This window comes from Microcaecilia unicolor, chromosome 1, assembly GCF_901765095.1.
Source record: "Microcaecilia unicolor chromosome 1, aMicUni1.1, whole genome shotgun sequence".
NCBI classification, from domain to species: Eukaryota; Metazoa; Chordata; class Amphibia; order Gymnophiona; family Siphonopidae; genus Microcaecilia; species Microcaecilia unicolor.
In genome coordinates, this window is record NC_044031.1 from 181,324,950 (window position 1) to 181,350,882 (window position 25,933).

A 25,933-nucleotide genomic window follows, 5' to 3' on the forward strand; every position below is an offset into this window, starting at 1 on the left:
CTTTGTTGGCAACCAGTGTAATTTTACAAAATACCCTGAGATCTTGTCTAATTTTTTTTTTTAAGAAAAAATTAAATGCATCACTGTGTTCTGTATTGTCTGAAGATTTCTCAACATTAATGCTGGCGACTAAGTATAAATTATTTTACTGGAAGGACATGGGGGAGCAGGAGGGGATTGTGGCTGTATTTGATGCCATAGTCTGAAAAATATCTTTAAAATTGCTTCTCTTTGGCAGTTTTGAAATGCAGAGACCTATAATTGAGTCTCAAGGGGAATATAGAGTAACACATCTCCATTTTTTCACAAAAATAAGTTATTCCTTTGTTACATCTTATGGGAGGCAGTGGTGTTGGACTAAGTGGGCTCATTATGCTGTATTGTCCCAAAGAAATAGCATGGTGGTAGCAGGAAGAAGTTACAGGAGAAGTGGATGGAGATTGGAAGAGGGTAAGGGGTCTTTGGTTTGGTTTTCCTCATGATTTGGCTAGTAAGCCCTGGCTTTCCATTCTCACTCCCAGCACAGCTGTACTACAGGCTTCTTTTGGGGTGTGTGACCTGTGTGGCTGTGCAGGGCCCCATGAATGAGGGGGCCTTCTATAGTGGTGTGCCACCCCCCCCCCATATCCTTCCACATCATGTGAGCCAGGGAAAGAGGAGAATGGGAGGAGAATGGTTTTGGGCAGAGAATGGAGGCGAAAGAAGGGAATGTTTGGTAAAAACAGAGAGAAGAGGGATTTTGTGCTGGAGTTACCATTAATAAAGGAAGGGGCATTGTGCCAAAGCTGTTCACTAAATGAGGTGCCAGTTTCCATTTTTGCACAAGGCACTAGTCTGTGCTAACTCAGCTCCCAAGCCAACCACTTACTCTGCGACTGCTACAGCTTTAGCTGATGGGCTGGCACACAGTGGATTGACATGAATGCTCGCCTATGGGTTCACTGATTTCTTGCTCAGCATGTGATCTTTGGGGTTTTCTGTCCGAGAGCAGGAAGCACCACATGCCAAATGTGGCCCTAGGTGCTGTGGAGCAACTGAACTTCCAAGGTTTGTGCATGCAGGTGGTGGAGCATCTCCATTCTGGATGTGGAACTGTGAGTTCTAGATGTGAATGGTGTCTGGTGCTCTGGGAAGGGGGAGTAGGAATATGATCCTTGCCAGGAAGGGTGGGGATAAAAAAAACTTGAAATGTATGATGAATCTGCTTAGGAGGGATGGGTGAGCCTAGCCTACAGGGGAGGGGCACTGATTAAGGTACAGTGAGAGGGAACCTAATGGGGGGATGAATTAGTAGTGGGCAAGGCAGGTCAGGAGGAAGTAAAGACCAGAGATGGTGGAGTTAAGCATCCTACCCCAAAACAAAAGTCAAATTGCACTGGGAGAAAGAAGTGAAGGAAAAAGAGAATACGATAAGAGGAGGAAGAAGACATTAAGGTGGTGAGGGACTGAGCAGTGGCATAGCTAGACAGCCAATTTTGGGTGGTCCTGAGCCCAAAGTGGGTGGGCACAAAATTTTCTCTCTACCCCCCCGTCCTCCAGCACTTCCCAACTCAAAATATAAATACTTTAGCTGACGAGGATCCCCAAGCTCTGTCCGCTGAAGACTTCCACCAAAGATGGCCAGAACTCTTTTACCAAGCTTGGCAGGCACCTTGAGCCACCGATGCCGGCATTCTATACATGGTTAGTTGTCAGTGGCTCAAGGATGATGTCCCCATTTGCCAAGCTCAGTAGAAAGGAGTTCTGTCTGCTTTCAGAGGAGATCCTCAGCTCGCAGGGCTTGGGGATCCCCACCAACTACAGCAAGGGTCAGGACTGCTGTTAGCCGTGCTAGGGCCCAGGGCAAAAAATAAAGGGGAAAGGGAAATGGGACTTGATATACCTCCTTTCTGAGGCTTTTGCAACTACATTCAAAGCGGTTTACATATATACAGGTACTTATTTTGTATCTGGGGCAATGGAGGGTTAAGTGACTTGCCCAGAGTCACAAGGAGCTGCAGTGGGAATCAAACTCAGTTCCGCAGGATCAAAGTCCACTGCACTAACCACTAGGCTACTCCTCCAATTTCCTCTCCACTCTGCCTCCTCTCCTTAAGTGAACTACTCACAACACAAGGCCAGGCCTCAACAAATTGCTTCTAGTCCAGTAAACAATGAAGAATCAATCAAATACTTTGTTCTAGAAGACATGTCCTATGTGACTCTCATATAAAATCAGAGTTCTATATTGTATGAAATTGAGGTACTTTATGTACTTCCATGGTTACGTTTTTCATATTAAAAATATACCATACTTTCACTAATCACCTACCTCAGTAGGGGGAGGCTTCTGTTTTAAAATGAGAAGAACACGCCACGCCACTGTTAACATCTTATGATTCTATTGAAATTAGACTTCAGGGCTCAGAAATCTTCACCTTGATTACTTTACCAAGAAGATGGTGTTTTTACTTTCGGGCTGTTAGGTAATGATGCGTATCCTACTGCATTTCTTCCTCATTCCTTGCAGAATGATAGAGTTTCCCTTATTTGAGACATAACATAACTCAGTGGTTCATTTGCATGTGTAAATGTAACATTAAGCACAGAAGCCCTGGCTGCTCATGTCCTCTGAAACCAGGCTTTTAAAATGACTCTGGCAGTTCTCCTGTTGTCGCATATTCCCACTATTACATTTGGTTATATGTGACTGCCTTGATGATGTTCAGCTGTTATTGCTGTTTCCAGAATAAAGGAAATCCCTGTAAAATTTCACTTGAGAGCCAATTTGACTGTTCTTGTGTGCATATTTCTACATGTTGATTTTTTTTTATAACGGTGTGTGTTGCTTGGAAGTGGATGACAAGGCTCTCCCTTTCTTATGCTTCTATAACAGAAAGATGTCTGTTTACTACCGTACTCCAGTGGAGTAGGGTTTCATGTATTGAATATCTAGGTATCTGTAGTGTGTGGGCCAAGGTCATTTGCTTCATTTGGGTAGGCTGAAAATGTTGGATTTTTCCAACAAATGATTCAGAGAGGAAATTATCTAACTGATAGTTTTGAAAGATCAAGATTGGCATCTTCACTTCTGGTTTGGTATACCCACTGTACAGAGAAATGAATTAAGACAGTGAGGTGGTGGATCCTTGGCCTCAGATCGGGCTAGAGTCCTGTCTCAGGCATGAGCACTAATCACCAGACGGAACTGCTGCCATTGCTGTTTACTTGTGACTTAGGCTGGTGTTTGCCCAAAGATCTGTGTATGCTTTCGGGATGTTTAAAAGTTTGTGTCCAGACTTGTGTTTTTAGTAGACAAAATAAGGAAGATCCCTTGCAAAAGCTTTAATAGGGGCAGGTACAGGCACGTACAGTATGTATCATCTAGGCATCCTGGACCATTATGTAAACAAGCATGACATAAGTTAAATGTCTTCAAGAAGGGCAGATTGAATTACAGTGATATAGTCTAGCAGCAGGTACAAGAGAGAGATCCTTCCAGTTTATAGCTCTTCCTTTCTATATCTGTTTATGGTTTACATTTCAAATGCCCTCCTACCTTTTTCTGTAATCTCCTATATAATAATTTGTCAATCTGCGTACCTGGATGGCTGGCTGGGTTTGGAACTGTATGCAAATGAGCTACTATGTAATCTGCTCGCCTCCAGCCTTCCCTTCCCTCTGTGTCCCGCCCTTGCAGAAAGAGGAAATTACGTCAGAGGAGGGCAAGACACTGAGAGGGAAGGGAAGGCTGGAGGTGAGCTGATTACGTAGTAGCTCATTTGCATACAGTTACAAACCCAGCCGAGCCTGCCGCTTTCACTGACACTGCGGTGACTTGAGGTATAAAAGTTTTAAAGGAAGGGCGGCAGGAAGGAAAGGAGGGCTGTTGTGGGAGAAGAGGGCAGACAAATGCGGGCTGGGGTTGAACTGGAACCTGGGTGCTTAAAAGGGGGGCAGGTGGGGTCTGGGGCAAGTCACTGGACATGGATGGGAGGGGAGGGCAGAGGAGAATCGCTGGACATCGATGGGAGGGGAGGGCAGGGGAGAATCACTGGACATGGAGGGAGAGAGGAGAAATCACTTAGACCATATCCTTCCTAGGGTCCGTTTCATTTTTGGAGAAACGGACTTTTTTGCTTGTGTTTTGATGTTTTATTACTCTATTAGAAGCCTGTGGTAGCCCTGCCTGTTCCAGACACTGCATCACAGCACCAGTACTTGAAGAGAACTAGTCGATCCCATGGATTCAGGTGTCTTTCCCAGAGCTAGCCTGGGATTGTTTGCTGGGAAATGCCATAGAGACAGTGTACCCAGCTCCTGAAGATATAGCTAGAAAGGGTAATCTCATCTATTGCACGCTACCAACACCTGTGGGTGAGAGTCGGGATGCATTAACATGAGAGGTAGTCTGACATTTACAAATTGGTGTCGCTTCAAGTTTGGCATTAATGGAAGGTGCAGGTGAAGAAATGAAATTGGAGAGAATTGCCAGGTAGTTGTCAGTGAAGGATCATCATGCTGCAGCCTCAAGTCAAGCTGGTTATGAAGGAGCCACCAGGGGCATGCTGCTGGGTCAAACAAAACGAGCAAAAAACACACCCAAAGATACTTTGGTGAAGGCCATTCTTGAAAAAACAAACAAATCATCAAAATTATGGGTGTCTAGCTAATTCCAAAACTTTCACATAGTTGAAGCTGAAAACCTTTAATACCCAGAGGTTTACATCTTGTCCTAGGACAGGCCATAGTATCATCATCCTCCTTTGTTTGAAAAATTATGTTGGACTGTAGATATAGAGCTCCCCCTATCCCTAAGGGTGAGCCCCTGTAATTTCTTCCTGTATCTTTAGACTTTTACCTCAGTCAGAACCAGGGCCGGAATCTGGTAGCAAGAGCCTTCATGTACAGCCTTCTGAGGACTGTATGCCCCCACCCCAGCTTGCTTAGCTCAATCATGGCAGTGACAGCCCTTTGCTGGGAGCCATTCAGCAGGGCTCCTTCTGGATTCCTGCAATCACAGACCCTGTGTCTGACCACTTGGTGTCACTCTTAAGCACTGAACATGGCTCCTTTCCCTGTGGGCTCTGAATGCTCACTCTATAGCATACATCGCCAAGTCCAGGGAGTAGAAAAGATTTGACCCAGTAATTGAGGACATGATAGAGCACAGCAGTGTGGACTGACCTAAGATTAAATCTTTATGTAGCTGGTGTTTGGCATCTTTCAAAAATTGCAGTAAGAAGAGGTTTGTGATCAAGTTGTATTGATCTAATTTGATACATTTACCGACTGCTGTGTTTCATCCTTCTTGTTACAGGCACAGATGAAGGGTCATGGATTTGATATACCACCTTTCTGTGGTACAACCAAAGTGGTTTACCCTTATTATAACAATATCACTCATTTGATTGACAGCTGTCAGGGAGAGCTTAGTTAAACCTGGGTTAAAGGGAAGGTGTCTCAGCACTGTCCCCATTATTTTCAGAATCCGAAGTAAATGCCACCGTGATAACCATGAAATGACTAATGCAGAGGGATTGAACAAGGCATATCAACTTGAAGATTAGAGGAAATACTAATTTATGTATTTATTTATTGGGATTTACAATATTAACCGCTATTAGGAGGAGATTGCCCAAGGCAGTGTGCAACATAAGCAAAAAACTTATGATAATGTTAAACAGCATAACAATAGTGAAATGATCAAACATAAGCATAAATGAAATCAATGAGGTAAACTTGGAGATGGCAACTTGAATCCTAGAAATGGGAGTAACGTGATATAGTATTGGGAATATATACAGTGCAATCCGCTTAAGTGCAAGGGTCTGGGACCAGAGAAATGCATGCAGTTAACCAGAGCGTGCACTTAACCGTTGTGACCCAAAGAAGCTTGACATCTGATAAACGTATGTACAGTACTGTTTATTATTATGCGTACAGTATACAGTCTCAGTTAACTAACATTAGGCTTTACTTGAAGTAATCAGTTATAGTCCTCTGTACACTCTTGAGTCCGTGAGTTCCATAGACTATATTTGCCAGACGGTAAAAACTGTCATAGCACTGACATCCAGTGGCCTCCAGATAGGCCCGCACGATGTTGACACTCTCCAGCGCTCTTGCAAAAGTGACAGGAGGAGGTTATTGAATTTCATCAGCGTGTGCCTCATTGCTCATTTCTTAATCTGTTCCATCATCAGCTGTTGTTGCCTGCGTTTAGGCGCATATCTCAACATCAGTGCTGTCTTCAGCTGTTTGTAGATCGTAATCAACAGCTACGTAGCGATGGAACTCCTCTTCAGTAACACCGGCTGGTATGTCAATAACCTCTTCATCTGACACGTTTGCAACAGCTGCATCCCCCTCCACATCCTTAACAAAGCTTGCCCGCTTGTAGCAGTTCACAGTGGTTGCCTGTGTAACATGATTCAAGGTTTCTTTCTGCATATGTAGGGAATCCAACAGTGATAGATTACGAGCCAGTTCAACAAGACGTTTATCCTTGCCAATCTGGTCATCCATAACGCTCATCAGATGACGTAGCACAAGAGCCTGATGATGTTGTTTGAAATTGGCTATTATGCCCTGATCCATAGGTTGGATCAGAGAGGTAGTGTTTGGTGGGAGGAAGACCACCTTGACGTTAGACAGCCTGACATCATCCCTGTGTGCAGCACAATTATCACAAAGCAGCAAAATCTGACGCTTTTGTGCCCGCATTCTAGTGTCTAACTTTTTTAGCCACTGCTTCCAAATTTCCCCAGTCATCCATGAATTTGCGTTAGCCTCATATGACACAGGAAGTCGCTTAACTTTCTTGAAGCAACGGGGCTGTTTGCTGTTTCCAATGACGAGGGGTTCCAACTTCTCACTCCCATCCATTTTGCAGCAAAGGAGGATCATCAGTCGGTCCTTCGATGTTTTACCTCCAGAAGTTTCAGCATGTTTGAATGCAAGTGTTCCATCAGCAATCGCTTGCCAGTAGAGTCCCAGGCAGGAGAAAGCAGCGGCGGAGCCAAGTGGAAGGATGGAGACGGAGCGGAGTGCAGAGGGGCGCATGGCCAAGATGGTGGTGACTCTCTGAGAAACGTGGGAGCGGAGCCTGCTGAGGAAAAAGGCCAGGAGGAAGGTGCAAGCAGGATGGAGGTGCTGGGGACTGTGGAGGAAGTGCAACATTTAGAGGAGAGAAGGTTGGTGGAGAGCACTGGCAGGAGGGAGGAGGCGATGCCAGGCAAAGGAGCACTGCATGTGGTGGAGAAAGCCCCTGTGGGGGAAGAAATGGCAGGGAAGGAAGTGGAGAAGTGGTTTCAAGAACTAAAAGCAGAATTTGCAGGGGTCCAGAGAGACATTCAGGTTGCCATGAGGGATTTCCGGGCTTAACTCAGGGACCGGGGCTCCAGGGTTGGAGAAATGGAGGAGGAAGTGGACAGCCTTAAGAAGGATATAAGCAAAGTTAAAAGCAGATTTCAAAAAGAGGAGGAGGACTGGCAAGGGGTGAAGGATCAACTGGAGGACCTGGAAGATAGGTCCTGCAGGAATAATCTGCGTTTCAAAGGAATCCCTGAACTAGATATCTTTACTTATTGTGTTGTAGTAATTTGAGAGTTGTGTGGGTACATACTACCCCCTGAGGGAGAAGGTGAACAGCAGGAATTCCATATCCAGAGGGCGCATCGAGTGGCGGGGTCACGCCGGGATTCTAATCCAAGGGACATTGTGGTACGCTTTGCGGATTTCCCTTTGAAAGAGAAGATACTGGCCAAGGCGAAACAAATGGGGGAAATAAAGTTGAAGAACTGCAAGATTGGAGTGTTCCAGGATTTGGTCTGGATAACTTTGTAGAAGCGTAGGTCCTTCAGAGAGGTCACCCAGTTTATGAGATGTAAGGGGATAAGATATAGGTGGCTTTTCCCCTTTGCCATGTGGTTAACTGTGCAGGGCAAGTTGTGCAAGGTGCAGACTCCAGAGGAAGTGTGGACAGCCTTGCGGGCACTGGGATACAGGGAGGTTCCGGTGGAGGGGTGAGAGAAGACCAAGGAAAAGAGAAGGGCTCAAGAGTGACAGAGGAGGGAAGTCTGGGAGCTGACAGCGGCAGAGGACGGTGAAATGTCTGTCAGCAGAGTGGAGAGCATTTGAGACTGGCGGGCTTATGATACAGAGGGCTGGAAGTCGTAATGACGAAGGGGAATGTAGGGTGGGAGGTTATGTTGTGCATTGGGCAGGGGGGGGGAAATGTGATAATCAGAAGGGAGTTAATTAAGGGAGGGGGATTGGAGATGAAGGGGATGGTCAGGGTAGGCTTTATTAAAGGAATTTTGAGGGGGGAGGGGTAGTGGGTGGGGTTGAGGGAGGGACAGGCGGGGAGTAAAGGATATAATGGTTGTAAGTATGGGTAAAGCCCTGGGGGTGTGAGTAATTTTCCTGGATTTGGCTGCTCTGCGAACGGGCAGGTCAGGGGATGTAGGGGGGAGGGTGGGGGAGGATGGGGAGGGAGGGGTTGGGCAAGGGGGGGAAAGGTGGGGAGTACAGGTGAAGAGAGGGAGAGGAGTCTGGTGGGAAGAGGGGCGAGGGGGGAGTTTCTGGTGTTGGGAACATGGAATGTAAATGGATTAAATAATAGAGGGAAACAGAGTAGGCTGTTTAAGGAGTTGGGTAGGTTGTAGTGGGGGATTACATTTTTGCAAGAAACACACTTGAGGCTGAGGGATGCACATTTGTTACAGCGCAGACAATATAGAGAGGTGGTGGTACATCAAGGGGGGGGGGGGCCCAAGAAGATGGGCGGGGTGGCAATTTTGATTCGACATAATTGTGGGTTTGTCTCAAATCAAGTGTTCCGAGATAAGGAAGGGCGTTGTATAGCGGTCAGAGGGTGGTTGCAGGGTAAAGGAATGGCATTGATTAGTGTTTATGCACCGAATGGGAATCAGAAGAATTTTCTACAATAAGTTGGGGGAGGATCTAATGGGATTTATGGGGGGACAGGTGATAGTGGGGGGGGGGGATTTCAGTATGGCGCCGGATGCGCGATTGGATCACTCAAAGGGGGGAGGGATGCAGAGTAGGCCTGGGAGGGGGGCTTTGAGGCGGTTTATGAAAGGGTTGGGGGTGGTGGATTGTTGAAGGCTTTTACATGGAACACAGAGGAAGTATACTTTTTACTCCCATGCAGCACAGAGTTACTCCAGGATAGACGGGATTTGGATTTATCATAATGATTGGCATGGGGTGGAGGAGGCGGAGATAGAACCAATTTGTGTTTTGGACCATGCGCCAACATGGGTTAAACTGAAGGGGGGGGGGGGTGGTGGTAAGGGAAATTGGAGATTGAATGAGGCTTTGTTGGGGGAAGAGCATATAAGGGAGGACATTAGACACACCATTCAAGAATTTAGGCAGTTTAATGATATGGGGGAGGTGTGAGATGGTACATTATGGGATGCGCTGAAGGTAGTGGTGAGGGGGGTATTGATTAAATGGGGGGCCCGTAGGAAGAGGGAGAGGGGGCAAAGATCCTTGGAGTTGAGACAGAGACTGCTGTACATTGAACAGTTACATAAACGTAATCCGGGAGCTAGGCTTTGGGAAGAACTTAAACAAGCAAGAGAGGATTTGAAGCAGTTGCAGATGGAGGAGGTTGAATTTATGAGAACTCGACTCAAGCAACAATATTTTGAGTTTGCTAACAAATCCAGTACATTACTAGCTAGATATTTGAAAGCACGAAAGGGGCGCTCCCATATACAGAAGATAAGGGACGGGGGGGGGGGGGGGGGGGATGGAAGTATACTGACATGGATATTGGGGAATGTTTTTTGAGATACTACAAAGAGCTATATAAAACCTCTGAGAGTGTTTCGGAGGAGGATATGGTTCAATATTTAGATTGCATCCCATTGCAATGGCTAGAGTAGGGGGAGAAGGCTCGTCTAGGGGAACCTATTCAATTAGAGATTCAAAGGGTGATTAGTCGGTTGCCTAATGGGAAAGCTCTGGGACTAGATGGGTATTCGGCCAGGTTCTATAAAAGCTTTGTGAGAGAAGTGGGGGATTTGTTAGTAAGAGTGGGTAATGGTGTGTTAGAGGGAGATAAGCTCCCGCAGTCTATGTTGGAGGCGGGTGTATTGGTCCTGCCTAAGCCGGGGAAGGATCTGGCTCTGTGTGGATCTTATAGGCCCATTTCCTTATTACATAGTGGCTAAGGTAATAGCTAACAGACTGGCACGGGTACTTCCGAAATTGGTGCACCTGGATCAAGCGGGATTTATTCCCAGGCGGCAGGTAGGAGATAATGTCAGGCGTACCTTGCGTTTGATTTGGGAGGCTCAAAAGTGGGGTGATGATACGGTTTTGTTGGCAATTGATGCGGAGAAGGCCTTTGATAGAGTCAGTTGGAATTTCCTGCGGGCAGTGTTAAAGCGTATGGGCTTGGGAGAGGCTTTTTGCGCATGGCTAGCTGCCTTATATGATCAGCCTAAGGCGCGCATTAGAATTAATGGGGGATATACCAATTATTTCCCAATAGGGCGTGGGACTAGGCAGGGGTGCCCGCTGTCTCCCCTTCTATTTGCTTTGTATATGGAACCCTTAGCAGAGATAATACATCAACATCCAGGGGTGCGGGGGATAAGGGTTGGAGGGAGGGACCATCTCATTGCCTTGTTTACGGATGATGTGTTGTTGTATGTGACGAATCCGGAGCATACGCTTACTAGTGTAGTGGAGATTTTGAGGGAATTTGAGAGTCTAGCAGGATTGAAGGTTAATATTCAGGTGCTGGAACTACTAGGGTTTGTAATAAATTACCACAAGTCCCATCTCACTCCTTTTCTAAAATTGGAGTTCATTAGAGCACTGCTGGACACGAGGACAGTTCGGGCCTATCACCCTGAGGCACGGGCGGACAACCTTCTGTCCTTGGTGTCCATGGTTTGGAATTGGAGTTTATTAGAGCGCTGCTGAACACGAGAACAGTTCGGGCCTATCTCCCCGAGGCACGGGCGGACAACCTTCTGTCCTTGGTGTCCATGGTTCGGGCGTCTCAACAGGTCACAGCTTGGCAGATGTTGAGACTCCTGGGGCACTTGGCCTCCACAGTTCATGTTACGCCCATGGCATGCTTGCATATGAGATCTGCTGAATGGGCCCTAGTTTCTCAATGGCATCAGGCCACGGGGGATGTAGAAGTTGTCATCCAGCTGTCCACCGACTTTCGAAATTCCCTGCAGTGGAGGACAGTTCGATCCAGTCTGACCATGGGACGCCCATTCCAAATCCCTCATCCGCAGAAGGTGCTGATGACAGATGCATCTCTCCTGGGGTGGGTGGCTCATGTAGGTGGGCTTCACACTCAGGGAGCCTGTTCTACCCAGGAAACAGGTCTTCAGATCAGCCTCCTGGAACTCCGAGCGATCTGGTACACTCTGAAGGCCTTCAGATATCGGCTGTCAAACCAAATTATCTTAATTCAAACAATCAGTTTGTGATGTACTACAACAAGCAGGGAGGCACCAGATCTCGCCCTCTGTGTCAGGAGGCCATCCAGGTGTGGCTTTGGGCGCCATCATGGCATGTTTCTCCAAGCCACTTATTTGGCCGGCATAAACAACAGTCTGGCTGACAGGCTGAGAAGGGTAATGCAACCTCACGAGTGGTCATTTAATATGGGCATAGCCCGCAATATCTTCCGAGTATGGAGCACCCCCTCGGTGGATCTTTTTGCCACTCAAATCAATCACAAGGTCCCTCAGTTCTGTTCCAGGCTTCAAGCCCACGACAGATTAGCATCAGATGCCTTTCTCCTACATTGGGGAACAGGCCTTCTGTATGCATATCCTCCCATACCTCTGGTGGGAAAGACTCTGCTGAAACTCAAGCAAGACTGTGGAACCATGATTCTGAGCACCATACTGGCCGCGTCAGATCTGGTTCCCTCTTCTTCTGGAGTTATCCTCCGAAGAACTTTGGAGATTTGAGCGTTTTCCGACTCTCATCACTCAGAACGAGGGGTCGCTTCTACATCCCAACCTCCAGTCTCTGGCTCTCATGGCCTCGATGTTGAGAGCCTAGAATTCGTTTCCTTGCATCTTTCGGAGGGTGTCTCCCAGGTTTTGCTTGCTTCCAGGAAAAATTCCACCAAGAGGTGTTACTCTTTCAAATGGAGGAGGTTTGCCATCTGCTGTGACAAGACCGTTGATCCTCTTGTCCTACACAGACCCTGCTTGAATACCTTCTACACTTGTCAGAGTCTGGTCTTAAGACCAACTCTGTAAGGGTTCACCTTAGTGCAATTATTGCTTATCAACGTGTAGAAGGTAATTCTATCTCTGGACAGCCTTTAGTTGTTCGCTTCATGAGAGGTTTGCTTTTGTCATTCTCACCCAGCTGATGAAAGCTCCTTTCGAGCCACTGAATTCCTGCCATCTGAAGTACTTGACCTGGAAGTTCATTTTCTTGGTGACTTGTACTTCAGCTCGTAGGGTCAGTGAGCTTCAAGCCCTAGTAGTGGATGCACCTTATACTAGGTTTCATCACAACAGAGTAGTCCTCCGCATGCATCCTAAGTTTCTACCGAAGGTGGTGTTGGAGTTCCATCTGAACCAGTCGATTGTCTTGCCAGCATTTTATCCCTGTCCTCATGCCCACCCTTGTGAAAGCAGCTTTCACACCTTGAACTCAAGAGAGCACTGGCCTTCTACATGGAGCGGACGAAACCCTTCAGACAGTCCGCCCAGTTGTTTGTTTCTTGTGAAGAAAAGAGGTTTTAGTACCCTTGTATAAGACATTGGTGAGGCCCCACCTGGAGTATTGTGTTCAGTTTTGGAGGCCGTATCTTGCGAAGAATGTTAAAAAAAAAAAAACTGGAAGCGGTGCAAAGAAAAGCTACGAGAATGGTATGGGATTTGCGTTACAAGTCGTATGAGGAGAGACTTGTTGACCTGAACATGTATACCCTGGAGGAAAGGAGAAACAGGGGTGATATGATACAGACGTTCAAATATTTGAAAGGTATTAAACCGCAAACGAACCTTTTCCAGAGAGGGAAAGGCGGTAGAACTAGAGGACATGATATGAGATTGAAGGGGGGCAGACTCAAGAAAAATGTCAGGAAGTATTTCTTCACGGAGAGAGTGGTGGATGCTTGTAATGCCCTCCCCCGGGAGGTGGTAGAAATGAAAACGGTAACGGAATTCAAACATGCGTGGGATAAACATAAAGGAATCCTGTTCAGAAGGAATGGATCCTCAGGAGCTTAGCCGAGATTGGGTGGCAGAGCCGGTGGTGGGAGGCGGGGCTGATGCTTGGGAGGCGGGGATAGTTCTGTGCAGACTTATACAGTCTGTGCTGGGTCTGGTGGTTGGGAGGCGGGGATAATGCTGGGCAGACTTATACGGTCTGTGCCCTGAAGAGGACAGGTACAAATCAAGGTAGGGTATACACAAAACGTAGCACATATGAGTTTATCTTGTTGGGCAGACTGGATGGACCGTGCAGGTCTTTTTCTGCCGTAATCTACTATGTTACTATGAGGCATATTTTCAAAGCACTTAGCCTTCCAAAGTTCCATAGGTTTCTATGGAACTTTGGAAGGCTAAGTGCTTTGAAAATATGCCTCTATGTATCACAACAGGAGGGGAATCGCCATTGGGAAACGCACAATCTCCAATTGGCTAGCAGATTGCATTTCCTTCACTTATGCCCAGGCTGGGCTGACTTTGGGGGGCCATGTCACGGTTGATAATGTCAGAGCCATGGCTGCGTCGGTGGCTCACTTTAAATCAGCCTCCATTGAAGAGATTTGCAAAGCTGCAACGTGGTCTTCAGTCCACACATTCACATCACATTACTGCCTTGAGCAGGATACTCAACGCAACAGTCGGTTTGGGCAGTCAGTGCTGCAGAATCTGTTTGGGGTTTAGAATCCAACTCCACTCCCCCTAGGCCCTTTTTATTCTGTTTCAGGCTGCACTCTCAGCTAGTTGTATATAGTTTCAGGTTAACCTATGTTTGTCCTTGTCGTTGCGAGGTCCAATTGACCACCGTTTGTTGTTTTGGGTGAGCCTGGAAGCTAGGGATACCCCAATTGTGAGTATAATACAGCCTGCTTGTCCTCAGAGAAAGCGAAGATACTTATCTGTTGCAGGTATTCTCCGAGGACAGCAGGCTGATTATTCTCACATACCCGCCCACCTCCCCGTGGAGTTGTCTCCTCTATCTCTCTCTCTTTTTACTCTTCACTGAACTGAGGCGCGCAGCCGCATGGTGGGCGGGAAGATACTCTGCGCATGCGCAGTCCGACACGTGGCGTGCTCAGAAGGCTCTAGCAAATTTTTTGCTACAGGAAATGCTGGTTCCCGGGCCGGCGCAGATCGCCGACCCAATTGTGAGAATAATCAGCCTGCTGTCCTCTGAGAATACCTGCTACAGGTAAGTATCTTCGCTTTCCTTGTTGCTCTCACACAGGTCTGTCCCTCAGACTAAAACAGTTTTTTAGCCCAGGTGTATGTTCTTGCTTATTATAATTACACATGTCTGGGGTACTTGAGGAATGCTGCTGAGAATCCCTGAACCTAAAAGATGCAGTTGTTCCATTTTATTGCTGGAAATATGGCTAATGTTTTTTGCCAGAAACAAGATTATCTTGTCCTCGGTAGTGAAGATAATCCAATCAAATGATGCCCTTTCTCTTTGTCTCCCTTCTTGGTCTTCTGTTGGCCTTTTCTAATTCTGTCTCTAAATGAAACTTCTTCCTCCCCTCCAACTCACTGCTTTCCCTCTTTGTTTCTTTCTCTTCAGACCTGTGCTGGGATTGAAGTGCCATCACTTGCGGGATGCAGGAGCACTGCAGAGCTAGCCTGTCCTGCTGCATACACGCTAACCTCTGGCTGGGAGCCCTGGAGCCCACGGACTGCTAAAGAACTCGGCTTCATCTTGGACATTTCTGAAGGCAGATAGATGCCTGCTCACGAGATTAATATTGTGAGTGTAAATTGAATTTTTAAAAAACATTTTGCTAAGTAAACAGAGGGCATACACTTTAGCTGCTCTGATGTCTGCTTAAGAGTTTGTGATGTGTATCAGCCAATCGGAAAGTGGTGCTATGCCCTCGAACTGCTTACATTTTTCATAATAGCTCATTTCCCACTGCAAAAAAAAAAAAACCACCTCAAAAACAAAGTAAAAATAGACTTCAAAACAGCTTGCTAATAGCAATAGCATCGTCTGTTAAATGAATACTCTCTCTGTAGTAAACCACAGCATATTTTTGGGAACAATGGATCCCTCTTATAGACCTTATAAGGTGAATAAAAGCTATTAAAGGAAACATTTTGTGCCTAAGGTTGCATGTTGCATTCATTCTTTCCATTATTTAATACATTTCTCTTAGCCAAACTAGCAAGAGATGTTTGAACTGGAAGTTGTGGAAACTTTTGTTGGGCAACCCAAATGTGACCCAAGAACCATAAGAGTTCCTCTTCCCCCGCCTTTAGGTGTTAAGCATGGTACTGTGAAGTCTTCACACCTGTCGTCTTCACTGTGGTTCACAGTTGCAGCAGGTGGTTTGCTGCCTTATTTCTATCCTTGGGGTGTGTCTGGCTTTCAGGTATGGGATGAGTGGAAGATCCTTCATAAATCTATATTTTGCAGCTGTTCCCCTAGGAGCACAGCTGTCTAGCATATCATGGTGTGGTTACATAACTGGACTGCTGCTGGGGTGTAGCAGGGCTTGTAACTTTATCAGCTCTGGTCTGTGGGCAGAGGACAATTCTGCTTGCATTGGGAAATGTGTAGTAAGGGAATGGGTTGCCAGCTGCCTCCTAGGAGTCTTGATTCGATTTCAGCTGAGATGTAAAGCTGAGTAGAACTGAATAGGTGATACTAAGATCTTGATCTTTATCCAGGACAAATGTTGCCATCCTTTTCTCCATTAAACTCCACTCTGTTGGGCAGATAAGCATGCAGAATCCCCCATTTGGTTCACCTCTGCAGCCTTTCCATGTCTAACTGCAAAACTTTAAAGAATTTAAATAGCCACCAGTACTAGCGTGGCTGTTGCCTTTGAGGTACTTGTGACCTTCCTGGTTAATACCAGGAGTGGAAAAGTGGCCTAGTGGTTAGGGTGGTGGACTTTGGTCCTGAGGAACTGAGTTCGATTCCCACTTCAGGCACAGGCAGCTCCTTGTGACTCTGGGCAAGTCACTTAACCCTCCATTGCCCCATGTAAACCGCATTGAGCCTGCCATGAGTGGGAAAGCGCGGGGTACAAATGTAACCAAAAAAAAATACCCCACCATCACCAGTCTGCTGCACTGACCAGGCCATCATGAGGTGTGCGTAGCCTGCAGGTCAAGCCTAGCTATGTTAGGGCCTGCATCTCCACCTAAATTTTTAATTAACTGTTGTCTTCATTAAAGAACAAGGACTAGCTAGATATTTCAGAATGTCAGCTTGACTATTTCTCGGTCCTTTATGTCTGCTTTTGGTCTTATTCAGATTTTTTAAAATTTTGTCCTAGTAGATATTGTTCTCACCTTCTTTAGGGGCTAAAAGTAATCTAAATATATACTTGTAGGAAAGGTGATATGGGGAGAAGATATGATAAACATTTAAATACATCCATGGCATTTATGCAGAGGATACTGATGGATTTGTGGAAGGGACCACCAATGAAGGTGGTGAGAAGGAAGATTGTATCTGAATTTAAGAAGCGTGGGATAGAAACAAAGGAATTGAGAGTTTGTAGTTGGTATGGATGGGCAGACTGGCTAGGCCATATGATCTTTATCTGATGTCCTTTTCTGTGTTCCTGTGTTTTTACAGTAATATGGCAGAGACCAACCTGATCTGTCCATACTTCTAAAGATAAGTTCTGGGCAAATGTTTGGGCACTGTGGTCAAATTTTATTTCAGTGAATCCTTAAGCGAACAGAAGTTGACACAACCTCTACATGGAACAAAGTTCAACTGTAACATCTTTCTGGAAGTTGTAATGAATAGATGCTATTTATTAGTTTTGTTTTGTTTTTTTTTTTACAAATTCAAAATAAAACGGTGAATGTGGCAGGTGCAAAATCTGGACACCCTTTGTCAGTACTTTCTAACATTTCTTTTGGGGTATATAGCCTTCAGATGTTTCCTGTAGCTTGCTAAGAATCTTTCTATTCTTGCCGTTGGAATTTTTCTCTCCTTTTCCTTGCTTCATAAATATTCTTAGGAAGGGCATTCCAAACCTGTCCTGGCGACCCCATGATCAGTCAAGTTTTCAGGATATCAAAAGTGAATATGCATTAGTCCAGTTGCATAAACTGGGCTAATGGATGTATTGAAAAACTGATTGGCTGTGGGGTCCCCAGGACAGGTTGGGAAGCCTTGTTCTTAGGTCTCCTTGCATGTAGAATATCTAATCTCTTTTCAGCTTCAATTTCTTCACCATGGGACATTAGCTTCTAGGATATTTTGATTTTTCGTTGAATCCATACATCTTTCACCTGCACAATATTTTCCTGTGCCACTGGCTGCCACTCAATCCCACAATATACTCCTCCTCCCCTCCATTCTTAAATGATTAGCAAGGTGTTCTGATCTTCAAAATGCTTCACCCATTTCTTTGAGGACAAACAGTCCATTAGTATTCAGACACATGGGTGACATCATCCAACGGATCTCAGTGCGGATGCTGTCTAGCGTATATAGCAAGTAGAAAATTCTAGCAGCATTCCACCGTGGTGTCTTCCTGCCTAAAATATATAGCAAGTAGAAAATTTTAGCAGCATTCCACCGCAGTGCCTTCCTGCCTAATGTGAGTACAGTTTCCGCAGTCTGTTTTTAACCATGTATCTGAGAGGTTGCATCTTTGTGGTCTCCAGCGCGTATTAAGTTAGTTTTTAAGTGCCTTCTGGTGCAGCTTTTTTCCTAATTTCTCATTTCTTCATAATTTTTTTATTTTTTGTACCTTCCCCTTTATTTTATTAGGCTTTTCGTCTTTTCAAGTTTTTTGTTCTTTTTTTTCTTTTTCACACGACACTTTGCCCCTTTTTGGCACTTAAGAGTGGGGAATTTAATTTGTCTGCGATTCTTTTTTTTTATGACTAGGAAGAACCCAGTGGCTTCAAAAGGTGCGCCAAATGTAATCGGGTCATTTCTGCCACAGACTTGCACAATTGGTGCCTTGGGCCTGACCACCAGCCTGATTCTTGTTCTCTCTCTGTTTACAAATACAGCTGAGGAAATAGAGGGTGTGTCAGGTCCAGCAGGAGAAATAATTTGTCTCTTCGAAGGCTGGTCCATTGACCTCGTGGCTGCCCAGACTTCATCTACTACTAGGAGTGCACCAGTATTGAGGAGGTTTCCACCTCTGTCGACATTGGACGCTGATAGCAGGCCCTAGGACCGGTCAGTATTGGACCTGACACCAAGGGCTTGTATGGGTTTGACAATGTTCTCACTGGCACTGAGGGACTGTGATGCTGAGCTTCAAGGGAAGCCAAGAAGCACAAGCGTCGATCCCCTTTGAATCCCGGTGCCAGGAGCGCCAAGGCATAGTCATTGCCTTCACCGAGAGGATAGCTCCCCCTCTGTGGTGGAGGTGCTGGTGCGTCAGTCTTTGGGCAACCAGGTTCCTGTTTCCAGTTCAACATCGGCTCTTTCTTAGGCTGTCTCCAAACCAGCTTCCCAGCCTTTGCTGACGCCTGTCCTCGATGAGCAGTAGCTGGACCATGCTCAGAGGGGAGCTGGCGCAGATATTTCAGCTTCACGCCGCTCAAGCATCGAGGGCGCTTGTGCCAGCTGCTTCTCAGTCTCAACTCCTTCCTGAGGCCCCAGGTGTGCCTGTGGTGTGGTCTTTGATGCCACAGTGTGTTTCAGCATCGACCCGTGGTACCACTGTTTACATTAGGGGAGGAAGCTTCCCCAGAGTCTGAGGGTACAGCTGTACCTTGGTGCCTTCGGGGCATGAACCTGGTTCCACTCAGTCTGGGCAGGCACAGACTCACTCTGCCTGTCTGGAGTATTAGGAGGAGTCGGACAGACTATTTATGGGAGTCAGATGAAGATCCATGTTACTTCTCAGAGGAGGAGTCATATGGAGTCCCTTCTGATTCCTCCCCACTTCAGCAGGACTCATGCCTCGGCTCTCCCAGGTACAGAGGCTCAGACTCTGGATTTGTTTGGGAAAAGATTTATTGGGCCTTGTTGCTCATTAACTGTATCCAGTTCTACCAGCTTCACATGAACATATACTTTTGAAGTCTTTGGTGCTCAGTATGCTCAGTCTCGCGGACTCACTCCCTCAGGAGCAGCTGTGGAGCTTCACCAGTTGGCCAACAGCTGGAATACAGGAAATATCTGGCCAGGAGCACCTCGGCATGTACTGCTACATGGAGAAATAAAAACAGAAATGTGTTTCTTTTTCTACTGAATACAATAAAATGACATCCGCTATGCACATTTCTCAAGCTAACATATTTCAGTTAATAAATTCAAAATGCCTTTTCTACCTTTATCTGGTCCTTTTATTTTTCTATTATGTTGGTTTCAGGTTCTCCTTTCCACTTTTCTGTCTTTCTGTTAATTCTCCTTCGAGCAGATGCTGTTCATTTGTCTTTTCTTCACCCTCGTTCCATTCCCTCACTACACTTGCCTCTGACATATTGATCTTTCCATTTTAGCTCTTTCCTCTCTTTTTTTTTTCTTTCCTGCTCTCTATCCACTCAGATTTCACCCTCTTTCTAACCCCTTTCCTTCTTTTTACTTTTCAGATACATATCAGATTTCCATCTCCTTCTTTCACCCACTAGCTCTCTTATTCCCTATCTCACTCCTTCCCCAACATTTCATTTTCAATCTACTCCCCGTTATCATATTTCTACCCCTTGTAATCACTATCCTCCTCTCGTTCATTTCCTTACCATCCCCCTTGGCCTCTCCCATATGGTTCCACCATCCCAGTGTCTCCCTTCCTCCAGCACTTCTAGCCCAGCATCTGCTTCCACTTTCTCCTCTCCTCCCTCCCAGCGTCTTCCTGTCCCTTGCTCTCCCCTCCCCCAGGAGCCAGCATTTCTCCCTCTCTTCCCTCCCACCCATAGACCAGCATTTCTCCCTCACTCTGTTCAACCCCTGGATCAAAGATCTCCCCACTTCTTTCCCCTCCTGTGCAGCATCTCTCCTTGACCCTCATGTTCAACGTCGCTGCCTCTCTTTTTCCTCTTTCCTCTCTCCCATTGTCCACCATCTCTCTCTCGCCCTTGCATACCAAGTCTAATATCTTTCCCTCTTGCAGCATCTCTCTCTCCCTCCTTCCCTCCCATCCACCACCATGACCAACATTTCTTCCTCATCCCTCTCTTCTCTGTGCAGCATCTCTCTCTCCCTCCCCTCCCTCCCAGGTCCAACATTTCTTTTTCTCTTGGGCATCCCTCCTTCCTTCCCCACTTTGCCCTACATCCAACAATTATCCCTCTCTCCCCCCACCTCCTTGCAGCATCTCTCCCTCTCTCCTCCATGTCCATCAGTGATCCCTCTCTCTTATATCGTCCCATTTCCCTTTCCCTTCTACTTGCCCATGCATTTCTCCCTCTCTCCTACACCCCCTGTGCAGCATCTCTCCTCTCCCTCCCTCCCCACTACTCCCATGCCCAACAATTTTCCCTCTCTCCTACACCCCCCCAGCAGTATCTCTCCTTCTCGCCCTCCACACCCATGCCCGACAATTTTCCCTCCCACTGCAGCACCTTTCAAAGGGTCACTGGCAGCTTGTAAGAATCGCTGCTGGCTGACCCGGAAGCCTTCCTTCTGCTGCAATCATCCCAGGAAATTACGTCATAGTTGGGGGCAAAGATATGGCAGAGAGAAGGCTTCCGGGTCAGCCAGAAGCAGCGGCAGCAATTCTTGCATTCTTCCAGCGACCCTTTGAATGGGAGCAACTGCACTGCTACAGAGGGAAAGGTGGACATGGGAGCCTAGCTTGCTCCGGCATTGGCAAAGTCGCACTGCTGCTGGGTGGGCCTGAGCCCAAACTGGGTAGGCCCAGGCCCACCCATGGCTACGCCCTGGTCGCACCACGGAGCAATACAAAGGCATTATAACAGTCTTATTTTTGTTTTCCATTCCTTTCCTAATAATACCTAACATTCTATTTGCTTTCCTAGCTGCTGATGCACACTGAGCATAGGATTTCAAAGTATCATCAACAATGACACCTAGATCCGTTTCCTGGTCGGTGATTATTAATGTGGAACCTTGTATTAACGTAGCTATAGTTTGGGTTCCTCATTTCCACATGCATCACTTTGCACTTGCTCACATTAAATATCATCTACTATTTGGATGCCCAGTCTCCCTGTCTCATAAGGTCCTCTTGCAATTTTTCAGAATCCTCTTGTGATTTAATAACTTTGTCATCAGTAAATCTAATTACCTCACTAGTTATTCCCACCTCTAGATCATTTATAAATGTTAAAAAGCAGCTGTCCCAGCACAGCCCCTGTGGAACCCTGCTATCTACCCTTCTCCACTTACCATTTAACCCTAATTTCTCGTTTCCTATCTTTTAATCTGTTTTTAATCCACAATAGGACATCACCTCCTATCCCATGACTCTCTAATTTCCTTAGGAGTCTTGTATGAGATACTTTCAAATGCTTTGTGAAAATCCAGATACACAATATTTACCGGCTCACCTTTATCCACTTCTTTGTTTACCCCTTCAAAGAAATGTAGTAGATTGGTAAGGAAAGATTTCTCTTCACTAAATCCATGTTGGCTTTGTCTCATTAATCCGTTCTTGTCGTCACTTACTATGTATGTTACTATGTTATGTGTATGGTCTAATTTTAGTTTCTACCATTTTGCCTGGCACAGACATTGGGTTCACCAGTCTGATTCCCTGGATCACCTCTGGATCCCTTTTTGTTTAAATTTTCTTTATTGATGACAAAATCAATATACACAGTATCAACAAGGTCGACATCTCTCTATATAAAAGGCAACACCAACGTTCTATGAAGCCTCCAGCCGGAAGTGTGAAGGGGGCGAGATATCCGGTTTCCCTATGAGTGTCTGCCCCGCCCTCTCTGTAACACAGTCAGTGAAGGAAAACAGCAGAGCAGGAAATCAAATCGCTGGCTCTGTAACAGTGAAGGACTCAGAGGGGGGAGGGGAGAGAGGCCAGAGGGCAGGGACATGCACACAGAAGAAAACATTGCTAGCCCCCGTTTCATTTGCATCAGAAATGGGGCTTTTTAGAGCACGAAATCAAATCGCTGGCTCTGTAACAGTGAAGGACTCAGAGGGGGGAGGAGAGAGAGGCCAGAGGGCAGGGACACACACACTCCCACATGCACACAGAAGAAAACATTGCTAGCCCCCGTTTCATTTGCATCAGAAACGGGGCTTTTTTACTAGTGTTTAAATAAATGTAACATGTGATAGTTTAGCATCAGCCTTTTTTCTTTTCTCCCTTCCCCTCTCCTGGCCCCCCTCTACTCCCCTCCCTCTTTTCCAATTCTTATTTATTCTGTTCAGTGAGATTATAATCTTCAGCACTCCATAGTAAAGTGACATCCCATTAGGAAGTGAATCTCTCTCACAATCGCTGGTCTGTATTATAGCGTGTAATCATTCCAAATGTAAATTATCATTGTAGTTTGCATATCTTACCTCCCCCCCCTTCCCCCCCCCCCCCCCCGAACTCTGTCACATGTGTTCGTAAGGAGTCTACTGGCGTCCTTCTAAATCCGTTAGTCATGCGCTTGGTGAGAGTACCTGCTGTGTACCCCATGATCCTGGAATCCAAAATCAAGACATGGTCTCGTACCTAATTTTATTTGACCCTGATTTTCCTGCCTCCTATGTAATTAATTTGGGCCTTTTCCTGCGTGCTTTAAAAATTTAACAGCAGACTTCTTCCACTAGGGGTTAGAGTGTCCCATAAAGGCTCCCATTGGGCCCGGACTCTTTGGCCTGGTAAGCTATCCATGTCATGAACCCCGCTTTATTAACTGTGACCTCCATACCTGGATAGGGGGTTCCTCTTCCAGTCTCCAGAATTGTAAGATGGTTGTTATTCCAAAATATATTGCTATTCTCCGAGGACAAGCAGGCTGCTTGTTCTCACTGATGGGTGACGTCCACGGCAGCCCCTCCAATCGGAATCTTCCTAGCAAAGTCCTTTGCTAGCCCTCGCGCGCCCGCGCATGCGCGGCCGTCTTCCCGCCCGAAACCGGCTCGAGCCGGCCAGTCTTCTTTCGTCCGCACTCGGTACGGCTGTGTTTTTGTCGTGTCGAGCCCCGGAGAGTCGACCTCGCGCGTCCGTTTTAAAATAGACGTGTTTTTTTCTTCGGAAAAGTTCTAAATTTGTTCGGGAAGTGCTCCGGAAACCCCCTTGGGTTTCGTTTGCCCCTTCCCGTGTTTCCAGTTTTTGCCCCGGTAAGTTTTCTTTCGTCGTCGGGGTAGGCCTCTTTTCGGCCTCGGTCGAGATTTTTCTCCCTTAAAGTTTTGGTGCTCCAAATTCGTCATTTCGGATTTTGATTTCGCCGGCGTGATTTTTCCGCCCATGACATCGAAGCCTTCCAGCGGCTTCAAGAAGTGCACCCAGTGCGCCCGGGTAATCTCGCTCACTGATAGGCACTCTTCGTGTCTTCAGTGTCTGGGGGCCGAGCACCGTCCTCAGAACTGTAGTCTGTGTTCCCTGTTACAAAGGCGGACTCAGGTAGCGAGATTGGCCCAGTGGAACGTTTTGTTCTCGGGCTCTTCGTCGGCATCGGCACCGGGGTCATCGTGTGCATCGACGTCATCAGCGTCCAGACCTTCATCCTTGGCCGCCAGTGCATCGAGGCATCGGCCCTCTGCATCGGCGCCGAGACATCGGATAGCTGCATCGACGTCGGTGGTACCGGGACCTCGTCTCCTGATGTCGTCGGACGGTGGTGCATCGGGTGGAGTGCAGGTGAGGGCTGTCCATTCCCCTGCTGGTGGCGGTGAGCCTTCGGGTGGGTCTCCCCCTACCCTGAGGGCTCCTGCGGTACAGCCCCCCCGGGATCGACCTGCTTCGACCTCGGCCCTGAGGAAGCGACGGATGGATTCTACGTCCTCCTCGTCGGTGCCGGGGAGCTCCGGTGACATGCTTCGGAAGAAGTCGAAGAAGCATCGACACCGGTCTCCTCCCCGCGTCGGCACCGAGAGCTCTGGGTCGCCGAGGGAGTCGGCACCCAGCAGGCATCGGCACCGAGAGGACCGCTCACCCTCTGTTCAGGAGGTGTCGATGCACTCCACTCTGGACAGCCCGGACCAGCCTCCACGCCCGGAACAGGTTCTGACGTCGACGCCTGCATCGACCTCCCTGCCTTTCTCTGCAGCCGCTCTGAACGAGAGCCTCCGGGCCGTTCTCCCAGAGATTCTGGGAGAGCTGTTGCGCCCTACCCTCTCGACAGCCTGCGGCCCAGGCTAAGCCCCAGCGCGCTCGCTCTCGTCAGCAGCGTGCGCCTCAGCAAGGCCCCGCGGCTCCCCAGCAAAAGCAAGGGGCGAGCTTTTGACTGGCTCCAGCAGAGCATAGCCGACATCCAAGTGTCAGTGCCAGGCGACCTGCCGGTCGGGGGGAGGTTGAAAGCTTTTCACTGAAGGTGGCCTCTCATAACCTCCGATCAGTGGGTTCTGCAAATAGTCCGGCAAGGATACACCCTCAATTTGGCTTCAAAACCTCCAAATTGTCCACCGGGAGCTCAATCCTACAGCTTCCAGCACAAGCAGGTACTTGCAGAGGAACTCTCCGCCCTTCTCAGCGCCAATGCGGTCGAGCCCGTGCCATCCGGGCAAGAAGGGCTGGGATTCTATTCCAGGTACTTCCTTGTGGAAAAGAAAACAGGGGGGATGCGTCCCATCCTAGACCTAAGGGCCCTGAACAAATATCTCGTAAAAGAAAAGTTCAGGATGCTTTCCCTGGGCACCCTTCTCCCCATGATTCAGCAAAACGATTGGCTATGCTCTCTGGACTTGAAGGATGCCTACACACACATCCCGATACTGCCAGCTCACAGACAGTATCTGCGATTTCAGTTGGGCACACGCCACTTCCAGTACTGTGTGCTACCCTTTGGGCTCGCCTCTGCGCCCAGGGTGTTCACAAAGTGCCTAGCTGTAGTAGCAGCGGCACTTCGCAGGCTGGGGGTGCATGTGTTCCCATATCTCGACAATTGGCTGGTGAAGAACACATCCGAGGCAGGAGCCCTGCAGTCCATGCAGATGACTATTCGCCTCCTGGAGCTACTGGGGTTTGTGATAAATTACCCAAAGTCCCATCTTCTCCCAGCGCAGAGACTCGAATTCATAGGAGCTCTGCTGGATTCTCGGACGGCTCGCGCCTACCTCCGAGAGGCGAGAGCCAAACACTTGTTGTCCCTCGTCTCGCGGGTGCGAGCGTCCCAGCAGATCACAGCTCGGCAGATGTTGAGATTGCTGGGCCACATGGCCTCCACAGTTCATGTGACTCCCATGGCCCGTCTTCACATGAGATCTGCTCAATGGACCCTAGCCTCCCAGTGGTATCAGGCTGCTGGGGGTCTAGAAGACGTGATCCACCTGTCCACGAGTTTTCTCGAATCCCTGTATTGGTGGACAATCTGGTCCAATTTGACTCTGGGACGTCCTTTCCAAATTCCTCAGCCACAAAAAGTGCTGACAACGGATGCATCTCTCCTGGGATGGGGAGCTCATGTCGATGGGCTTCACACCCAAGGAAGCTGGTCCCTCCAGGAACGCGGTCTACAGATCAATCTCCTGGATTTGCGAGCGATCTGGAACGCTCTGAAGGCTTTCAGAGATCGGCTGTCCCATCAAATTATCCAAATTCAGACAGACAACCAGGTTGCCATGTACTATATCAACAAGCAGGGGGGCACCGGATCTCGCCCCCTGTGTCAGGAAGCCGTCAGCATGTGGCTCTGGTTTCGCCGTC

At 47.5% G+C, this 25,933-nt stretch overlaps 1 protein-coding gene across 3 annotated transcripts in view; it reads left to right on the forward strand.

Moving 5' to 3' along the window:
- The window catches only part of MRTFA (myocardin related transcription factor A), a 342,546-nt gene that overhangs the window by 52,055 nt on the left and 264,558 nt on the right, over positions 1-25,933 (forward strand). For all 3 annotated transcript variants that reach the window (XR_003942109.1, XM_030202867.1, XM_030202876.1), the window contains exon 2: positions 14,782-14,964. Coding sequence is in view for 2 of the 3 variants with exons in the window: in XM_030202867.1 (XP_030058727.1) it covers positions 14,941-14,964 (24 nt within the window). In the remaining variant the exon portion in view is untranslated. The remainder of the gene's footprint in view (positions 1-14,781; positions 14,965-25,933) is intronic.